General features: G+C 37.4%; 2 protein-coding genes across 3 annotated transcripts in view; both read right to left on the bottom strand.

The window, feature by feature from the left end:
• The window catches only part of LOC103032624 (probable phospholipid-transporting ATPase IIA), a 291,393-nt gene that overhangs the window by 187,914 nt on the left and 81,465 nt on the right, over positions 1-22,014 (bottom strand). The gene's annotated exons all lie outside the window — the stretch shown is intronic.
• The window catches only part of nfatc2a (nuclear factor of activated T cells 2a), a 56,012-nt gene that overhangs the window by 28,307 nt on the left and 5,691 nt on the right, over positions 1-22,014 (bottom strand). For both annotated transcript variants that reach the window (XM_022677216.2, XM_022677215.2), the window contains exons 2-6: positions 19,193-20,081; positions 15,962-16,130; positions 8,308-8,510; positions 6,219-6,391; positions 3,851-3,991 (exon numbers count right to left, since the gene is read on the bottom strand). In XM_022677216.2, coding sequence (XP_022532937.2) covers positions 3,851-3,991; positions 6,219-6,391; positions 8,308-8,510; positions 15,962-16,130; positions 19,193-20,081 — 1,575 coding nt within the window. The remainder of the gene's footprint in view (positions 1-3,850; positions 3,992-6,218; positions 6,392-8,307; positions 8,511-15,961; positions 16,131-19,192; positions 20,082-22,014) is intronic.

Genomic DNA, 22,014 nt, shown 5'->3' with positions numbered 1-22,014 from the left:
GGGCTCTCTCCTTGCAGCAACGTCGGCAGAAGCCAAATAAGCGTTTGGCCAGAGACAGCTGTCTCCCATTCAGAGGGATTTCAGAGCCGCGCTGTTCCAGAACACTTTGTCATACGGAGAAACCCTCCAAAACAAAGGCAATCCCTCCTCGATTAGCCATTACAGCAGGACGAAATTATGCAGCAGGGAACCCCAGATGAAAAAAAAGCTAAATCTGACTGGAGGCAGTATGTTTAAATATACATATAAAGCGAGAAAGACAGAAAAACAGAGACAGAAAGAGAGAGCTGAGAGCTGAGAGACTAAAAAGTCGAAGTCCAGCTGAAGTAGGCCCCCGAGAGTTCACGTCTAACAGCTAACAGCATGCCTAAAAGACGCCCTTGTGTAGAACAGGCGCTCACTGGATTCTCTGAGTCACTCTGAGCTTTACACTGACAGACTAAGCACCTTACCATAGACCTGCATCCAGCCAAGGCCTCAGACACCACAGAGGACCATAAACAAACTCCAGACGTAAACCAGACAACAAACACAAAACTAGACGACACACCTTGGATACGCCAGAACAAGCTAACAAACTTTTTTGGTCTTTCTAAAGATTCATTTCAAATTTTCTCCATTCCATTCTAGGCCGATTCAGCTGCTACTCAGCCATGTGAATTCATGTGAAATTAGACTCCGCCTCTTTTCAAACTGCAGCTGATTGTCGAATAGCATCACAGCGCTAACGCTCGGAGAAAAGCGCAGCAACTCAGTTACGATACATCAGCTCACAGACGCAGCCTTGTGCTGATCAGGACATCAGGAACGCAGAGAGAGCAAGGCCAGTTGTGCTCTCTCAGGACTCCAGCAGCTGATGGCAAGCTGCATGACCAGGGTTCGAACCAGCGATCTCCAAATCAAAGATGCAGTGCATTTGTTTTTGTCTTTATGCCTTATTTTATGCCTTATGTACCTGTATTTGAATATTAGTGGTGTCAATCGATTTGAAATTTTATTTTTCAGTGATTAATCACAACAATATTATGTGATTAACTGCGGTCGATCGCACTTGTTTTCCTTATTCTTCATACGCAAGTTTTTTTAAATGTAGGCACACTGTAACATGTAATTATATTTATAATAGTAGTGTCAAATAAATACTAGTATATACTTATGTACGGTATGTTTGAGTGGAGATTTTTTTTTTTTTTTACTTTATTGTAAACTTCTCTGCTTAGTTTTAACGATTTCTGAATTAGAACTTAATTAGCTGAGCACTAAAGAGCATTTTCACACCTGTAGTTGTGAAAGTTTCTATGTTCCAGACCAGTTGATGAGTTTATTTGAGTTTATTTAAGTTTATTTGCAGCGTTTCTTCCTCTGTTTGGTTTGTTTTCACACAGGCATAAAAACATAAATGTACCAATATGTGCACCAATGAACCAATCAAGAGCATTTTTATCTCTGATTGGTCAGAGCTGTCTGGTGCAATAGCAAGAAAGTAAATATAGTGAGAAGAATCTGTGTTCCAGTGCGTAAATCTGTATATCTGTATATCTGTGCAGTGTGAAGCTGCTTTAACACAGAACTCTGCCGATTAAATTTGCTGATACGTTTTTAAACACAGTGTTTTTTCAATAGGAGTCATGTGGCTGTGAGCAGTGAATGCTGCACATACTGCGTGTGTAAACAGCATGGAGCAGCAGCAGAAATCGTGCTTGTTCATAGCAGTATATTATTTGGCTAATATATCAGATTAAACCACACCTTATCAATTAGCAGTTTAGCTCAATTAAAAAAGTATAAGTATATGGGTTTGATAGCTGGGTTCAATCGAGACCAGATCACATGTCTACCACAAGAAAACCTGCGGAATTATGACCCCAATTATGGCGGAAATTGGTGTAAGCCAAACTTGGTGGTGAAATTCATTGAATAAAAAAAAAAAAAAAAAAATATATATATATATATATATATATATATATATATATTGCATTACTGATTTCCAAATGAATCCCATGCATTAATGCTTTAAAGTTGATGGCCATAATTTAAATGTCTGTTATAAACAGAGCTGCTATTAACCACCTGTCTGAAACCATCACAACTTGTCAAACAAGGCGCGAAGTAGAGGCAACATGTAATCAGTCCATCTGCTTCTTACAGCCTGTGCTCTTCATGCATGAACAAGCATCTAAATGCAGCATAACAATAGCACCTGCAGATGGCAGAGCCCATCAGTCATGACATAAAGCCTCATGTGCTAAAAAAAAAAAACAACTTTTTTTTATTTTAGGCGCGTTTAATGTATTATTTATTTCCAGCGGTGAACGTGCCCGGCGTGGGTGACGATTGGAAGAGGCTTGTCTGGTGGCCGTTTGAACATAAGGATAACACCACCCTGTATCCGAAATCTAAATGTCATGCAAATGCGAGCGGAGAAGATTAGGAAAGGTCACAATTCAAATGCCATTCCTGCATGCTGATATGTGAGATTGAGCTTCAGGCTGTGTTTATGAATCCTTAGTGTATCTAAAGTAAGGCAGTATTTAGTAGTAGAGCATTTCCTCAAAGACACACAGAGTACAGTGCATGTAACTAAGTAGTACCTAACAGCGTTAAAAGCGACCCCCAGTGCTCTAAAAACCATTAGACTCAATCTACCATTCTGCTCTGAGATTTATTGCTGGCGACCCTTACACTACTCACCACTGCTCACTATACCATAGAGCTGGTTGGTCCTCACTAAGAGCTGCACGAAGAGAATCTCATTGGCTAATTTTTATCTATAAATCACTCTCTGGGCATTTGCAGTCTTATATCTCTTCACTGATCTCACTTAATAACAATACATATCAGACTCGCTCCAGTGGCGGGATCACTTGATCAGGTACCAAGAGTTTTTAGTGAATTGGGACAATCTGCTTTTAGCTACAGAGAGAGAGTGCAATCACTAAACCATTTTAAACTTTTACTTTCTAATCACCATCAGAAAGCCTGGGACTGTTTTAAATGAATTTTTGTATTAGTTTATCTTTTTTCTCATATTATTTATATATTTATTTATTTATTTTATTCATTTTTATTTTGTTTATTTATTGTTACTTTTATTTTTGATCTCATTTTAATGTTTTGTATTTTCATTCTTGTTCTTAGTTCTATCACTAATATAATCACTTATCATTTTACTTTTTTTATTTTATACACTTTTTATTTTATGGTATTTTAGAATTTTCTCTTTTACATATATATTTTTATTAAATGTTGATTTTAAAATGCGTACTTTTATTTTTTATTTTTACTATTTTATTTCTTATTGTTTCTAAATTATCATTAAATGTGTTCAAACCCTTTGATGTTATAAAGGCTCGGCAACATTGTAAATAAGGGTCACCCTCAATGTTTCTTCCTGAGTGAAAATAAAGGTTGATTGATTGATTGAACAGTGAATAACATAACTCTACATGCAGTTACCAAAGGAGTGAAAAGTATTGACATTCATTATTTTGTAGGTAGAAGTATAGATACTAGAGTTTAAAATTCTTCTTACTTCTGTAGAAATTGAAAAAGTATCAATTCAAGCTTTTTACTCTTTAAATAAAAGTGTAAACGTACTGATTTCAAAACAACTTAAAGTATAAAAGTAAATGTAATGTAAAATAGAAAAAAATTAAGCCATTAGGAAACAAAAGCTTAGGCCACGCCCACAGAGTTCTACTGTGCACCCCCCCCCCCCCTCCCCAAAACACATCTAACTAAAAGCCATAATGTCTATAATGACTTAACTGATCTTTATGTTAACATGCTTTCAGAAACTCCTCTCAGGCAAAAGAAATGGACCACCAACAACCTGTCAGATGCTACTCACCGTGGGTCTTCTCAGTGAAGATCACTTTAGAGTCAGCGCTGAAATTCTGTCCTGTAAGAATCATCTGTTGACCCCCCAGAACTGAACAGCTGTCCATGTCCTGCTTCTCCACCATGGGAAGTTCATGCGCTGACCTTTGAGCTGTGGAAAAAAAGGACAAGGAACATATAAAGCATATTAACAGCAAACTGCACACTAATATTGTATAATATTGAATTTTATGAAGTTTCTCCAGCACCAAGGCTGGAGCAGTATTAGCATTAGCAGCTAACCGCAGTGCTAGTTCTTTCGCCGTTCAGTACATCAGACTGTAGTCTGCATGTTTGCCATGTTAAAACAAGCTATGTGGGACAAACTGCTAGCTTATAGCGCCTTGGGTTACCAAAACACTCTCGAAGCACTGTCGGGCGCCATTTACTAGTGCTAAGCGCTGCTAACCATGGCTAGCACTCCTGCTAACCTGCACTGTTTTTTTTAACTTTGACCCCCACCAGCGGTGAAATCTGCTGAATTAAACATGGCAACACCATTGTTTCTTACTATGAAAATAGACCAGAAAATAGACTTTCATTGATAGTGCACCTTATAATACAGTTATATCATTTCCACTAATCTTAACCGTCCTAACAATAGATTGACAATTGTACTGACAGGAAGTGATGAAGTGTTGCTATGCCGACATGCTGTTTAAAAGTGTTTTCACACATGTAGTTGGTTTCTCTGGTCTAAATCAGTTGATACGTTTGTTTACTTGGAACGTTTCCACCTCAGTTTGGTTTGTTTTCACAGAGGTAAAAAAAAAGTAAATGCACCAAAATGCGCACCAATAAACCACATGAGCATGTTGTCCTCTTTGTGTGTGTTCATAGCGACAGTAATACATTTTTGGGGGATAAATCAGATTAAACTGATTAAACTCTCAATCTCAATCTGATTTCAAACAAACTTTAGAGCAGATCATTTGTGGTGAGAAATCCTTACTGATAAAGTTGGACAACATTGTAAAAACATTAATATCACGATATCTAAAGACATTTTTGTGATATAAGACATTTAAAAAATAAATAAATTGCATCAGTAATACCACCTCTTTTGGTCAGATCAAACGAGGGTCTTTTGATCTAGACTGGGGCCGCTTTTAAAACTTCATTTTGGTTCGGTCTAAACAACTGGCAACCCTGTTCCTCATCCTCTTATAAGCATTAATTAACTGAATACCCAAAGGAAGGTAGCCCTGGTTGAAAGACTACACACTGATGGTGAGGTAGGGGTCATTATTTATTATAATAATAAACAATGTCAGAAACCAGTAAAGTTTTACTATAGAACATTTACAATATGGAGTCAACTCTACTCAACTCACTAAATAAACTGAGTGCAAACTGTTTCCTCAATTTTTATTAAAAGTGCACAATTCAAAACAGATAATTTTGCATGTTGCAATACTGAAAAGGATGCTAAGTCAAGCTTTCCAAGGTTTAACACCTTATTCTTATTTTTATCCCGAGCAAACACAAGCTGTTACCTGCTGAAACCATGAAACCATGAAACAGCTCCTGCTGGCTTATCAGCTCACAACTCCGATTCAATATCCGCTGGAGCAAATGTAGTTGAAGTAAATGTAGCTCTGACCTTTAGACAGATGTGTGATGCTGGCTATGATCAGATGAGTCAGTCAGCTGAATAATGCTTAGGTGAGAATGCTGCTAAGTAAGTACAGCAGTTACACTGTGTGCTTATATTATGATGGCCTGTCTGCATGGGATGACTGTGAAAACAGCAGTTTTCATACTGTTTTATGGAAATTATATCTATATTTAAGAGACTTAGGGTCATATTTAAGTGATCTTAAGGTGCATCAGTCAATTGGGTATCATGCAGATGGATTTAGTGTGATTAATTTTGGGTGTAACGTGAAATAAACCAATCATTTCGCCAGTTGTCACTCACTTTAAGAGTCAGGTGAGCTCTGACTTTGGCACGTTTGGAGCTACTGACCTGCAGCAGCTCATTTAAGGGAACAGTAATGTTATTTCATTCTTTATTCTGTTTATTGTTGATGTAAAAGCTGGATTTGCATGTGGCTGATTGTTGATTGTTGTCAGGGTTTTAATCGGTCAGTGGCGCACCTGTGTTTTCCACCGCCAAAATAGCAGTATGCCAGATTTCTGCGTGAACACACCTCACTTCCAGACCACCGCGCCCATCAGTGTAGATTTATTCCTATATACTAAATACAAAACGCCTTGCACAAAGTGTACGATAAGGCCTTTAGTTTTAAGAAGAATCAATGTGATTCTGTAATTGCTCCAATAAAAGCTCCACTTTATGTGTAGCAATGCTAAAAATAAACAGTAAGTATACTCACAGCACTCAATAGGATGCGATGCCACCTGAAGAGACATATGCTGGCCTCCCGGCTGAGGTATGTGTACTCGGAAAACTAGCCGAACACGAGTATTCTTCCTCCCGATGTCCGTCTCACCTTTCCTCAGCTCAATATCAGCGTTCCTCAGCTTCAGGATCCCGGCACAGTCGATTCTACGACACAGCCAATAGAAGGTGGTAAGTTCACAGCATGATCGGGTATATTAATGTTTCAGAAAAAGGACAAATTAATATTTTAGGTATATATTTCAATAATAAGGGCTGTTTAGATTGAAATTGGACTCAGAAAATTATAATGATAAAAGATGAAATTGTTATGTATATAAATGTTGGTTTTATTCATTTAAGTTATAAAAAGTAAGAATACAAATAATTAACACACACACACATTTTATCTAAAAATATTATTTTGTCATTTTTGTCATTTTCCTTCAAATGTTGGTGTTGGTGCATCAAACTTAATAAAATATGCTCTACTTGTATCTGGATCACCACTAGAAAAGAAAAGAAACTAAAAGAGAAATATTGTTTAAATTTATAGCAGAAAAGAGATGGACATGGATCTAGTTTTCCATATTTAAATTTTTTTTTCTTGTTTTAAAGCTAAATACACACTATTTAAATGTTGATTTGATTAATGATGAAATGAAAAAAATATCTTAAATAATATGCTATTCATTTTATAGTGATTTAGCAATTTTTTAAAGATCTCTAACAGCACAAATATAAATTAGCTTGTAAGAAAATTATAAAATAATACAAGTTTGAGGGACAAAAATATGATATATATTATTATGATATGATATATATATAATATAAGTAGAGCTATTATGTGAAGACAGGTAAATGCCCCATTTTAAACTGTAATTCAGATAAAAAAGGTAACACTTTAAAATTTTAAGGCTCCTTTATAAAGGTGTTATAAATAATTCATATTTATATGAGTTTATTTATGGTTATAAAATAAGTTGTAAATATTTTAAAACCATTAATAAGCACTTACAACACATAAATAGAAAGAACAATGCAATATATCTAATAAAATAATATAGAAATTTAATTTAGTCATTTAAAATGTTATAATAGTTATTAACCGAAATGTTAATGATGACTGATGTGAAAGAAAAAAGTAAGATAAGCATCCAGCAAGATTTGAAGTTTAACAGTTTAAATGTGTGAAGAATCACTATTTGGTACACAGTTAGGCCAATGTTGCCCTTCCTATTTATTGTATGTGTTGCAACTGCTTATTATTGGTTTATAACCTAATTAATAACCATTAATAAACTATTTATAAACCCTTTATAAAGGAGCCAATAAAGTGGTACAAATGAAGCATTATGACACTTAATAGATTTAATAGACTGCGACAGATCCAAATAAACTTGGAAAAATTGACAAAACATGAATATAAACATAAATAATATTGATGTGAGATCTTTTGCTGTTGGGTTATTTAATGACTCTTTCTCAAAGCAGGAAAAATACATATTATGATTAACCACATATATATATATATATATATATATTGTAAAATATCAGTTATGGTTATCAAGCTTTTGTCTCCAGTAACATTGTTTTTAATCAAATGATGCGGAAATTAAAACGTAAGACTAATGACTTGAAGAATCAACAAGTAAAAAATGGGACTTTTTGACTTAAAAAAAAAAAAATATATATATATATATATATGATGGTGCCACTTTAAAATAAGACTACCGTTACAAAGGGTTTATAAATGGTTTACAATTATTAATAATCAGCTATAACACATACGTAGAAAGGGCAACAATATTATAGACGGCTGTGGGTTCACTATTTGACAAACAACAGGTCATTGTTGCCCTTTCTATGTATGTGTTATAACTGATTATTAATGATATTTAAGGCATTTACAACCTAATTAGTAACTATAATAAACTAATTGTAAACCATTTATAAACCCTTTATAAAAGTAGACTTATTTTAAAGTGGTACCTATATGATAAAGTGTATTTGTTTCTGCTGTAGGTTGTGAATATTGTAATGTAATACTTTATTGTCTCAATAAAGCCTCTGCTTCTACTCACATTGCTTTCATGTTGTTCTTCGGCTCCAGAGGGATCTCCAGGACCTTGGTGCTGTGGATGATCTTCTCGTAGCTGGTGGTGGTGACGGTCTTGCCCGTGATGCGGTGCACCTGGTAGAAGGCGTGGGGCTTCAGGATACGCTCGTCTGCCGTGCCAATGAAGATCTGCAGCCCCAGTGGCTCTTTACCTCTGTATCCATGTAGCTGAAGAACAGATTTATTTATCCTATTACTGATATTGTATTTTTGTATATCACAATATATGCATGTACATTTTTGACTCATTTTTGCTGATCTCAATTGTCTATTGTCATTATCATTGATGAGCTGATATATCGACTGTGTAGATGTTTTTTTTTTGCTCAAGTTTAGGACATTTTAATATATAATTTTCTGAAAATGCAGAGATTTCCTCTTTAAACACAATTAACAAGTGAAAAAATGAGGGGAAAATTGGTTTCTGACAGTCACCACTATGCCTCAAAGGGTTAAAGGATGTAACTGCATTTTAATAACAGTGGCTGTCGCTATGATTAGGAGATCGCTGGTTCGAATCCTAGTCATCCAGCTTGCCATCAGCTGCCGGAGTCATGAGAGAGCACTTCATAGGCCTTTGCTTTCTCTCTCTCTGGGTGGGTACAATAGATGGCGCCCTTTTTTCCCTCATCACTCCAAGGGTGATGTCGATCAGCACAAGGCTGCGTCTGTGAGCTGATGTATCAGTAACCTAGTCACTGCGCTTTCCTCCGAGTGCACTGTGATGCTACTCAGCTACTATAATTTGTATAAAAGACAGTAATATTGTTTTATTGTATTACAGTTATTTTTGGTAAATTTATTTAAGTTATTTCTGACAATGTATCGTCAGAAACAGACACTGTGACAGGCCTGCTCACAGTGTACTTATTTAGCCCTAGCTCTGCTTGCACGCTGGAACAGAGGCCCTGCTGGAAACATTAGTATCTTCTTTATCCTTGAATATTAGCCAGCAGGGTCTGTGCTGCATTACAGACCACAGATGTTTTACTTTTGCTGTTTTGCCTCTCTCAGCGACTCTCAGCGAGTCGCTGCTGACGGCTCTTCTAGAGAGCTTTCCCTGACAGCCAGTCTCTGCCAAGACTGCTTCCAACATACACCACCGATCAAAAGTTTTAGAACACCTCTAGTTTTTAGTTGTCCAGTAGCAGTTCTGTATAACCCAGACAAACTGCTGAAACTGAGGCTTAGTCCAAGGTTAGGCTAAAGAGCTAAAGGCTAAAGCTGTTGTTTCCATGTGGGTCAGCCAGACATGACTCTTCCTGTAGCAGTTTTTTCTCCAGTTTCCAAGAGTGTAGTGTTTGAAGGTGTAGGAAACAGTACTCACCGCTCTCTGGCTTCTGTCTCTGTAATTTCTCTAAATAAAATACTTCTACTTTTAATAGTTACAGAGTTCTCCTTGTTTCTGTGTCTTTTTCTAGTTATTATGATGAAAGTCTACAGTAAATGTGCAGTAGGGAGTGCAGAAACACAATCTGTTCCATCACTTCTTTACTAGAAAATGGAAATTCCCATTTTTTTTTGCATCCAGCGGGGTGGTTGGTTGAAAATGAATGAATGAAAAAAAATGGTGGCCAATAAGTCGCCCCTAATCATTGCATGAGCCCCAAGGCTTATAGGGCCTTGTGCATTGAATATGTGGGTGATTTCTGTGAATGTGAGTTGCTACTCTGTTCGCACGGACAATTCTAGCCAAAAATCGCCGGTCACGATCATTACCACCCACTGGTCTACTGTCTACTGTAGGTTCATCTAGCACCCGCTATCAGGCCTCATTTAAACTCCCACAATTTCATAATTCATATCGCCTTGCCATGAGCATGCTGCCCATTGTTCAACCTCACTCACAAGATAACACCTCACAACTTACCTATATACAGATGTGGGTGTTCCCAAGCCACCCTTTGAGTTGAGTTGTAATGTAATGTTAATCTCTTAAACTGAAGAAGAACCTACCAGACAGTACCAGTCAAAAAGTTAAAAAGACACTTCTATTCTTTTTCAAAGTATTTTTTTTTAATGTAAAATTTTTCATTAAAAGTTAATTTAATACACAATTATTTAATGAACAATTATTTTGTAAAGAAAAAGTGTTAAACAAACCAGAATATGTTTTATCGATTACTTAGATTCTTCTAAACTAAGTATCACATTTATCTTTGAGGACAGATCTGCACAATCTTGGTAAATTTTAATCTCAGTGTCTGACTCATAAAGGGGGAAGGACACCTGAAAATAATAGTTTTCTTAGCGTCTTGAAAGAAGGAGTTCCTGGAGGTGCTGAACAACAGTAACTGCTTTTTTAATTCCATATGTGTCCCTTAATTTTTAAGTTTTCATGTCGTTAATAAAAGTAAATGAATAAAAAAAAAAGATAAATAAAGCATAAAAACACTGAACAAGTAGGTCTGTCGAAACTTTTGGTACTTTTTGGTACTGTATATTATAATATTCAAAAATTATTATCTAGAATATCTGTTTTTAGTCTATTACAGACTAGGAGTATTCAAAGCCGTGTTTTGTTTCTTGCTGTGGCTTGTATTTTTATTTTAAGTAAATCATTGTTAAAGCCCCCGCCCCCTCCACATTTGGCACAAAGGTGAGCAGGGGAATTTTCATATGCAAAGCAGAGCAGTTGTCTCTCTGAGAGCGGGAAGGTAAGCATGGCCTGGTAACGTACTGTAAATGAAGACAGCTGCAACAGTGGGACGGTGGACCAATCAGATTAGATCATTATTCTACTTTCACACAGCAGTTGTTCAAACTGTTCAAACTCTTCACTTAGCAACCGCTTCATTTATTCTTTGTCCAGCAAACAATTTCTCCAGAAAATAATCTAATACACACAGAGCGAGCATCTAACAGGAAATCATGGATTCTGTGCTGCTTTGTACAGATAATAGTATTGAAACAGCACAGTAATAAACACAAAAAGAATAATAAATAATAATCAATACTAAAAGTGTTCTTAAATTTAATCTTAAATTTAAAATTTTTAACATGATTAACTGCTTAGTGGTGTATTTCCCAATAATTAATAATCTTAGCGATTTACAAACAACTTTAATGTCAAAGTAACTTTTTTCAAAGTAAAGTTTTTCGCAAAGATCTGGTTAGTGTCCAAAATCACAAACAAGTATTACATAGTTTTAGGTAGTTTTAGGTCTTTTTAGGTAGTTAACCTTTGATACTAATTGTCTAATTCAGGATGGATGTAGTTTATGTGATAGATTTACGCTTACAAAGTATATAAAAAGAAAAAACTTTAGCAAACGAAATTCTTTTCTCTTTGCATTTTTGTTAAAATATCGAAAACATAAAAAGTAAAAATAGAAAAATAAAGCACTTTTTAAATGACGATTTCATTTGTTAAGAGAAAAAAAAACTTTTTGGAAAGCTGAGTTCAATTTCACTATCCACAACCACACCAAATGGGCTTGGACAACTCATCCAGGAGGTCATAAAAGAGCCCCGAACAATATTTACACAACTGCAGGTCTCACTTACCTATAGTTTACCAAAAAACATTTTGATGATCCCCAGGATCACTTTGGGTAAATATTCTTTGAACTAAAGTGACAAAAGTGGAACATTTTGGAAAGTTTGTGTCCAGTAACATCTGGTATAAAACTAACAGATCATTTCAGAAAAAGAACATCATACTGAATGAAAAATATTTTGAGACAATTGTCAAAGATCCTCCTCAGGTTCTTTAATGCTAAATGGCTGTTCAGGTGCAGTTTAACCTGATTTATTACCCAGCTAATTACTACAGCTACTTCACTGGTCAAAATAATGTGTTTCTGAACCGCCATCCCATTCAAAATAATGTGTCTGAGGCCCTGATAATATTATCTATATGCACAAAAAATCGATTTGCTTGTTGATACAATGCGAAAATTGACCACGATTCATTAATAAAAAAAATATATATATATATTGATATATTGCCCAATCCCTTGCCAAGCAGACAAACTTGTTAATTGTTCAGACCAGAACTATAATAATCTATTTGTGTGAAAACAGCTGTTTTCTTATCATTATTTAAGGAATGTTCTTTAGGTACTTAGATTAAAATTATTTTTTTTTTTTGTGATCATAGAGTGTTTTTTTTTTTTTTTTGACTTGACTTGATTTGAGAGCAGGGATATCTGTTCAACCTTTTAACTGGTCCCTTTTGCTAGTGCAAATAATTTATTACAAATGAAAAAAAGAGTTTTTTTATTAAAAGCTGCAGGACACCCTTATATTTCAGAAATGAAAGGGAAACTAAATAAAACATAAATATCTTCTAGGCCACCATCTGGAAACCCACTATATGTCTTTTCTGAAAGAGAAAGAAAAAGGACGTCCTACAACTTTAAACTCACACGGTATACCAATATTAATGACCAGAATCTTTGCCTGACACGTAATCCTCACCAATACATTAAAAGAGAGCATGCTGACTTTAAGCCAAATGTCCTGATCACTGTCTAAAACTAGCACAACACAGAGTCATCTGAATTCTAAGAGTATACACACACACAGACACACACACACACACAGACATGAGTGTAGACAAATAAGACAAATTAGATTAGCACTCGAAAAAAAACAAAAAAAAAAAACAAGACACATCGGAAGGAAGTGTGCAGAAACCACAAAGCATGAAGAAGCATCTAAAATAACCCAACCCCCCGAACGCTGAACTCAACAGGGGCTCAACAAATATACTCCCAGCAACCACACCACCATCATACTCAACATACTTACAAAATATATACATATCTTACTATAATACAACACTGTTACCAATACAAACCAGCCAATCGGAAAGACATTATATCATCACCTTCCTAAAAATATGTTTTTGGTCAAATTTTGAAAAAACTTGACTTTGACAATCGAGGTTTGTGTTGTAACGTGTAATATTGGCACTGCTGTGCTGATCTATGGCAGCACCGCAGCACAGCAGTGTCAATATTACACGTTTTAACACAAACCTTGATTGTATTATTGTTTAAATATACAACAGAGTGTCTACCAACACACACACACACACACACACACACACAAAGAGACCCCCCCCCCCCACCACCCCACTACAGACATCGCAATTAGGCTGAATGGCACCACCTTTTTTCGTTAATTATAATTATCCAACAAGAAACAGTGAATCACTAGCCGGGATCTCTGTTTTATGTTAATATTATTCATCAATTATTAGTAATTAGGTTAACTGTTATACTTACATGACATTAAACTATAATTATTTATTTTGTCATTATTTGAGTTCGATACGATATCGTTCACCCCTAATCAGGACATCCCTGACTTTACCCAAACTACTTTATGCCCATTTGCAGACACTCAGTGTAGCTCAGCTGCAGCTTGTCAAACGCAGTGGTAAATGTCAGGTTCACCTCAGAATTTATCCTCCAATCACGACGAGACTGTAAACACAGGCTTCATAATAAACGCACGCCTCTAAAACCGGCTCTCAGAGCGAAGGTGGCGGATCTCCTCGCCGTGAGCTGAACAAACACGGCCGTTAGCACGAGCCATCTGAGAACCTGGTCACCATGGGAGCAGGAGAGCTGTGTGCCAGAGCTCAGAGGCGGGTGAAGTAAAAGCGAGGCAGGAGCAAAGGCAGAGCTCCCTCTGTAACTCTCAGCAACCCCCTGCCTCGTGATTGGCTGCAGCAGCGGCTGGACTGGAGTAGTAAGAGCAGGAGAACGGAAAGCCATAAACAGTATATCCTACAGTATACCAGAGTCGTGACACTAGAACAGGGGTGTCCAAACTTTTTTTGTTGGGGGCCAGAAGGAGAAATAAATTTGAAGTCACGGACCACAGACTCTGTAATAAAACAAATAATGAAATATACCACTTTAAATAATATTTTTTTCCTGATTATTTCATTTACACACCATTTTACTTGACTTACTATCTTTATCTATCTTTGACAGTGTTGTGTAGACTAAGATTTTTCAAATTGATGTTTCATTTCATGATGTCTATTAATATTAAACTCCTTAATTATGGCAACTTTTAGACTCTTTGCCCCGTTTTTTTGCACTAGAAATGTGCACCCTCTCCGCTTTTAGACTCTTTGCCCCGTTTTTCTGCGCTAGAAATGCACACTCTCTCCGCTTTTAGACTCTTTTGCCCCGTTTTTTTTGCGCTAGAAATGCGCACCCTCTCCGCTTTTAGACTCTTTGCCCCATTTTTTTGCATTAGAAATGCGCACTCTCTCCGCTTTTAGACTCTTTTGCCCCGTATTTTTTTGCGCTAGAATTGCGCACCCTCTTCGCTTTTAGACTCTTTGCCCCATTTTTCTGCGCTAGAAATGTGCACCCTCTCCCCTTTTAGACTCTTTGCCCCATTTTTCTGCGCTAGAAATGCGCACTCTCTCTGCTTTTAGACTCTTTTGCCCCATTTTTCTGCGCTAGAAATGTGCACCCTCTCCCCTTTTAGACTCTTTGGCCCGTTTCTCTGCGCTAGTAATGCGCACTCTCTCCGCTTGTAGACTCTTTTGCCCTGTTTTTCTGCGCTAGAAATGCACACTCTCTCCGCTTTTAGACTCTTTGGCCCGATTTTCTGCGCTAGAAATGCGCACCCTCTCCGCCTCTCCGTCTAAAAGAGATATACAGTATTTACAGCATATGTTACTGACTGACGTTCATTACAAGAAGCTGCAATCAGCACACTGCATTCAAGCTGAGCACAAAGGGCAGAACACTAAAGACTTCCATAGGCTGGCAGTGCCAGTGCAAGACAAATATATCCTAAGCACTTTTTAAATGATGATTTTATTTATTGAGGGGAAAAAACTTCCAAAATCATCTAGCCTTTTTTGAGAAAGTGTTTGCCATCTCATACATTTACTGTTATCACTGTTAATCACACTTTTTGTAAAGCTAAGTTCAATTTCACTACTAACCACAACCAGACCTGATTACTGCCAGACCTTAAAAATCAAGAAATCACTTCCTGTAAATAGAGTCTGTCTGACAACATGAAGCAGATAAAAGATTTCAAAAATCAACACATTATTCGCCAATCTGAAGACATTCAAAAACAGTCATTAACATCTGTTAGTCTGAAAAAGGTTACAAAGTCATTTCTAAAGCTTTGAGACTCCAAAGAACCACAATGAGAGCTATTTTAGAGCCGACCAGAATTACTCCAAAAGGGCATGGACAACTCATCCAGGAGGTCAGAACAGAACCCAGACCAACATTTAAAGAACTGCAGTTCTCACTTAAGCCTCAGTTAAGCCTCTTTTATATTATTGATTCAATAATATAAAAGAGATAGTGACAGTCCTAAACTTACACAAACGACACGTTAATAAGCAGCGAGATATTTCCAACACAAAAGAAAGTAATTCCCTGCGGACCTTTTTAACACTCACACACCCGCGTGTACATCCCACTGTTGTGTGATTACGTAAATGCACAGATCCACAGAGAATCTCTAAGAGAGTAAACAATAGCTGAGGTATAGCACAGTACTAAAAAAAAAAAAAATCAGACCAACATTTCCATAAGCCTGACTTCAGGCCATGTCACTGCAGACTGCATAATGACTAGGAAATACCATCACACGCAAAGCCTGCCAGAATCACCACCCACCTGGACCACTGGGTGACCCCCAGTCTGAGCTTTGACGGCCCCACGGCTGCCCTCCGTCTCGTAGTGGGCCCTGTGGTGGGGCTTGGGCTGCACTTCAATGCGTAATTCATACTGGTCCGTGCGGCTTGGCAGGGGCCACTCCAGAGACGGCAGGGAGGTCACCGGGATGCTGAGGGAGAAAGTCATGAGGAGCCATGGTTAGATTTTTTGGTACCACTTTAAAATAAGACTACCTTTATAAAGGGTTTATAAATGGTTTACAATTAGTTTATTAATGGTTACTAATTAGGTTGTAAATGCCTTAAAAAACATTATTAATGAGTTATAACACATATGTAGAAAGGGCAACAATATAGATGGCTGTGGCTGGGTTCACTATTTGGCAAACAACAGGTCATTGTTGCCTTTTCTACGTATGTGTTATAACTGATTGTTAATACACTAATTGTAAACCATTTATAAACCCTTTATAAAGGTAGTCTTATTTTAAAGTGGTACTGATTTTTTTTTACCGTAATCAATAAAGCTGAATTAATGCTAGTGCTGGACGATATGGTAAAAATAGTGCATCACAATTAGTGGTCTGCCATGGTGGAGGAGGTGGAGTAATTCAAATGAAGAGAGTAAACCTTTGGTAAAGATTATTAGTTGTTAAATTCTGTTAAACTGGAACCAATAAATCCATAATTCTTGGTATTTTCTCATTTACAGTAGAACTATTTATTTATTTTCTTCACATACACAGATGCTGTGAAGTATTGTAAAGATTTGTCTTGTGATTTATCCAGTATTGCAGAATCACAGTATGAAAAGATCGTTACCATGGGCAACGTATCCGGATAATATTGTATCGTAAGATACCCTGTGATTCAAGCGCAGAACACAAACGAATATGTCAATAAAAAGGCCAAAAAAGATTTTGAGAGATTATTTATTTATATTTGCTGGTAGGGCTACAACAATCAAGTATTAAATAGTTGGAAATTAACTAAATAATCGATTAGTTGGGTCTATGTTATATTTTACTCATAAGTACAGTTGCTACATCCTAATGTGGGACAGTAAGTCAACCAAATCCATGGCAGTAAAGCACCATTATGTATCTAGAGGCTGCTAGAGCAGTTAAACAAGATGCGTCTCATTCTTACTAAATTTATATCTAGCTTACGTTTAGCAAACAAATTAGCCATAGCAACCACCCACAACCCCCAGGTTTTCTCTTCTATCTTAAATTCCACCTTAAATGTGGCAGCTTCACCAACTGTTCTAAATAAAAAAAAGCCATAGTTTTATCAAATCAAGCTAATAGTGACAAGTTGTATTTTTTTCTATAGTAGTTAAACATGATGCTTCTCATTTTTAGCAAATTTATATGCCAACTTTTCTGTTCCACCTTAAATGCGGTAGCAGCCTTATTTAAAGCAAAAAAAACCAAAAATGTGTCACCACACTGTTGAAAAAGAAGATTTTGAGAGCTTATTTATTTATATTTGCAGGTAGGGATACGACAATCGATTACTGTCCAAAAAAAATCCATGGCAGTAAAGCACCATTAAGCTGGATGCATCTCATCCAATGTTTCTAGAGGCTGCTAGAGCAGTTAAACAAGATGCGTCTAATTCTTACTAAATTTCTATCTAGCTCATGTTTAGCGAACAAATTAGCATTAGTAACCATCCCCCCTGAGTTTTCCCTTCCACCTTAGATTCCACCTTAAATGTGGCAGCTTCACTAGCTGTTCCAAAAAAAGACATAGTCGAAACAAATCAATCTAACACTCTCAATCAATGTAACTTGAGCCTGCTAGAGTAGTTAAACATGATGTATCTCTTTTTTTTACCAAATTTATATGCCACTTTTCCATTCCACCTTAAATGCGGTGGCTGCCTTTTTAAAGGCCTTTTCTCACTCTGCAATTGCGTATTTGAGAATCACAGCCAGGTGCAGATTTACATTGCATACACTGTTGTAATAATGGTAGAATGTGTGTTTCTACAATTACAGCATTAGTACAAAGACAGTTGTACAGGAAATAAATGTTAGCATTTTTCCCTCTTTTATCTGATTAATAATCAATTAATTGAAAAAAAAATAATTGACAGATTCTATAGAACTATTAAAATAATTCATCATTAGTGGCATCTACATGTGAAGCTTTTTATATAGGGGGACTGGTTGGGGCATCACACACTGAAACACAGATGCATAATATAGAAGCTGTGTCTTCATATTGACACAAAACTAATATATGTAACATAAAAACAAACATTTCAAAAGTCTAGTTTATCGGTGTCAGAAGATACACTGATGAACCATCGATAGTGCGTCTTAAAAAAGGCCTAATTGCAAGTTATTTATCGAGCCCATGAGGTGACAAAATTGAGGTGCTACTGATGATGCACTTTTGAAGAAGTTTCATCAGCTTATCTTAAATTAGATTATAGGGTAGAGTGGAACGTTAAATGTAGTTTGAATATAGTTTGAATTTTTATTGTCCCACCCCAAAAAGAAACAGACATTCTGATTGGTTCTGCTGTGTTGTTTGACTCTCTGTTGTCACTTGTTTTCCTGCGTCAACTGAAACTGAGATATTAATTGGTTTGCCGTGAAGTGTGTCTCTCTGTTGTCCCGCCCCTAGCTAAAATAAGGTTTCTAACTAATTTAACGGTAAATTTTGTCTCGTTGTTGATCTGCCTTGACTAAAACAGAGGTTCTGATGTCCATCCCAAAGCTGGAATTGAGATTCTGACTGACTTTTTTTTCCATGTTTCACTGGTTGTTGTCCTGCCCTCAGCTGTAAAAAAGAGGTTTTAATTGGTTTTGCATTAAAGTTTGTGTCGTTGTTTTCCTGCCTCAATTGAAACTGAGATTTTGATTGGTTTTACTATGAATTTTGTCTCATTGTTGAACTGCCTTGACTAAAACAGAGATTCTGATTGGTTATGCATCTTAATTTGACTCTTTCTTGTCCTTCCCAAAGCTGGAATTGAGGTTCTGATTGATTTCTGTCTCCATGTTTGATTTATTGGTGTCCTCCCTCAACTGAAACAGAGATTTTGATTGGTTTTACTATTGATTTTGTCTCATTGTTGACCTGCCTTGACTAAAACAGAGATTTTGATTGGGTTTGTGTCTTGTGAGCTTGTCTTTCTGTTGTCCAGACCATTAGCTAAAATAGAGACGCCAATTGGTTCTGCCTCTGAGACTAGTGATGGACGTTCAGCAACCTACCTGCAGATGCCAGGCATCAGCTGCTTGGGCCAGGGCAGGGAAGGGATGACGAAGAAAGGCTCGGTTTTGGTCTTGATGTCTTGGTCACATGACATCAGGTAGCCCTCTGTGTGGGCATCTGGGTAGAGGGCGTAGGGTTGCTGGTTGGTTTTGACTATCTTGGGGGGCATTGTACCAGGCTGTCCGAAGCCATTAATGACCTCTGGCAGGGTGTTGGGACTATAATGGTTGGTGGGGTGGTGGTCATCATGGCCGCCGTGGGGAGAAGGGCTGCGTGAACGGGCTATCAGGTTGGGGTTTCTGTACATGTCGTAGGTGCGCTTGCCCTGCGGAGAGGTGGAGCGAGAGCCGGGCCTGGGGGAAGGGGAGCGGCCCAGGTAGCTGTCTTCGGCCAGGCTGGTGCGAGGAGAGGTGCCCGGGCTGGTGCGTGGCGAGCCCGTGTGGATGTTTTGGAAGCGAGGGCACAGCTCCCCGGTCACCGTCTGTCCACTGCTGGGGGACACGCAGGGCGAGGCGAAGGGGGAGTAGGTCTCCGAGTGCCAGGAAGTAGAGGAGTTACTGCTGGCTGGGCTGAGACAGAGGGGCTCGCGGTAGATGGTGGTGTCTTGGCCGGGCACGGTGAGCGTGGGTCTGGGGCTGGTGTTCACTAGGTGGTTCTGGAGTGAATCATGGCCGTGGTTGTAGTGCTCACGTGACGGCGTGATCTCAATCCTCGGACTCAGCGCTTGCCCACCGGGCCTGGTGTGCTCCGAGTAGTTTTTAACCTCCAGTTGCTCATAGCCCGAGAAAGCCTCTGAGCTGGACTCAGTGTAGGGAGATGGCTCCTCCAGGGGGTATGGGAGGCTGTTGGGGGGGCTGATGACTTTGTGTGGGGGGAGATCAATCTCATCTAAAGATAAAAGAGATAAAAACATGGGGAAAGAGATGGTTAACAACCTATATATCACAATACTGTATACCCACTTCAGTTTCTGAATTAGATTCTCTGAATTTTGCTATTTATAGGTATGGTAAAATCAATGTTGTTGTTTTATTCTATAAACTACTGGCAACATTATATTGTCATTTAGAGCATTTATCTGCAGAAAATGACAAATGGATGAAATAACAAAAAAGATGCAGAGCTTTTAGACCAGACCTCAAATAGCGCAAAAGAAAACAAGTTCATATTCAAAAAGTTTTAAGAGTTCAGAAATCAATATTTGGTGGAATAACCCTGGTTTTTAATCACTGCTTTCATGCATCTCAGCATGTTCTCCTCCACCAGTCTTACACACTGCTTTTGGATAACTTTATGCCTTTACTCCTGGTGCAAAAATTCAAGCAGTTCAGCTTGGTGGTTTGATGGTTGGTGATCTTCCATCTTCCTCTTGATTATATTCCAGAGGTTTTTTAAATTTGGTAAAAATCAAAGAAACTCATCATTTATAAACCACTGATTGGTGATTTCGCTCTCTGAAAACACTAGCTACTGTCAGCAGCTAGTGGAAGGATGGTTTGCTTGCCTTGTTGCAACGGGCCTCAATGTGAGGCCTAAGATACTGTCTAATCCAGCAGCAAATAATAAATAAAATAAAAGGGCAAATAGTGAATCCATTTTTGCATGGTTCTTACAACAAATTACAATTCTTCTACAGTTCTCTAAATCAGAAACACAATGTCGGATGCTTTGAAAACCTATTATGAGGAACACAAACATGCAAAGAGGAACAGCTGACCACAGCGGTTGCTATTTATTGAAGAGCTGTTTCAGATGAACTTAAACTTAACCTGACACTGACATGGTATGAGGAAAGAAGTTAGCGTGTTGAAATCCTGAGTTGCTGCTTAATGCTACAGATCGGGTTATATACCGATTAAACGATTTCAGGTAAGGGAAATTCTGTGCATTCCTACTTATGGCAACTGGGTCAAAACATCGCCAAAATATGCAGTGATTAGAACTTAGTATCTAAAGTGATACTGTATAAGGAAGATGGCCTAGACTAACATTAGCAATAGAACCTTTAAGTGCTTTAACAGATCCTTTAATTTGTGAGCTGGGACGTCCATGAATCACTTCTTCAGCGAGACCTGGAAGTCAATGACTGGGGGTTCTTTTTTGGGGGTCCACTATGGTTGCCCACTATCTTCCCTATAGACCACTTTACGATACAAGCTTCTAATCACTGAATATACTGGATACTTGATATACCACAGTGGACCAACACCAGCAGATGACAGTAGATTTCATTTTCCAGCAGGACTTGGCACACTGCCCACACTGCCAAAAGTACCAAATGGTCTTTATATTCAAAGATAAGATACTGGCTTTTCTGTTTTCATTACGACTGTAAGCCGTAATCATCAACAATAATATAAATAAACGCTTAAAATAGATCACTTTGTGTGTAATACATCTATAGAATATATGAGTTTCACATTTTGACAAGAAATACATGAAAATACGTAACTTTTCATTTATATTCTAATTTTTTAAGGTCCACCTGTACAACTTACAGAGAAACTAGATCCAATATAATGTTATAACTGTATAATTAATACAAATAAATAAATAAAACGAGCTTAAATGAATTAATTTAACGTAGCATTGCCAATATCGGCCTATTGTAGTAGTGAATCAGCATCGCTTGGTCCTTTTCCGGAATACAATATATACATCAGCATATCAAGAGTGATATCAAATATCAAGAGTGTGCAGGTCTGTCCTCAAAGATACATGTGCTACTTATTTAGAATAATTTATTCTGGTTTGTTTAATGCCTTTTTTTAACAGAATAATTCTGCACGTGTTCCTGTATACCTTAAATTTTGTCTTCAAT

The sequence above is a fragment of the Astyanax mexicanus genome, chromosome 13 (assembly GCF_023375975.1).
Source record: "Astyanax mexicanus isolate ESR-SI-001 chromosome 13, AstMex3_surface, whole genome shotgun sequence".
NCBI classification, from domain to species: Eukaryota; Metazoa; Chordata; class Actinopteri; order Characiformes; family Acestrorhamphidae; genus Astyanax; species Astyanax mexicanus.
The sequence above is the reverse complement of the archived record's forward strand: the minus strand, read 5'-3'. Positions and strand labels throughout refer to the sequence as shown.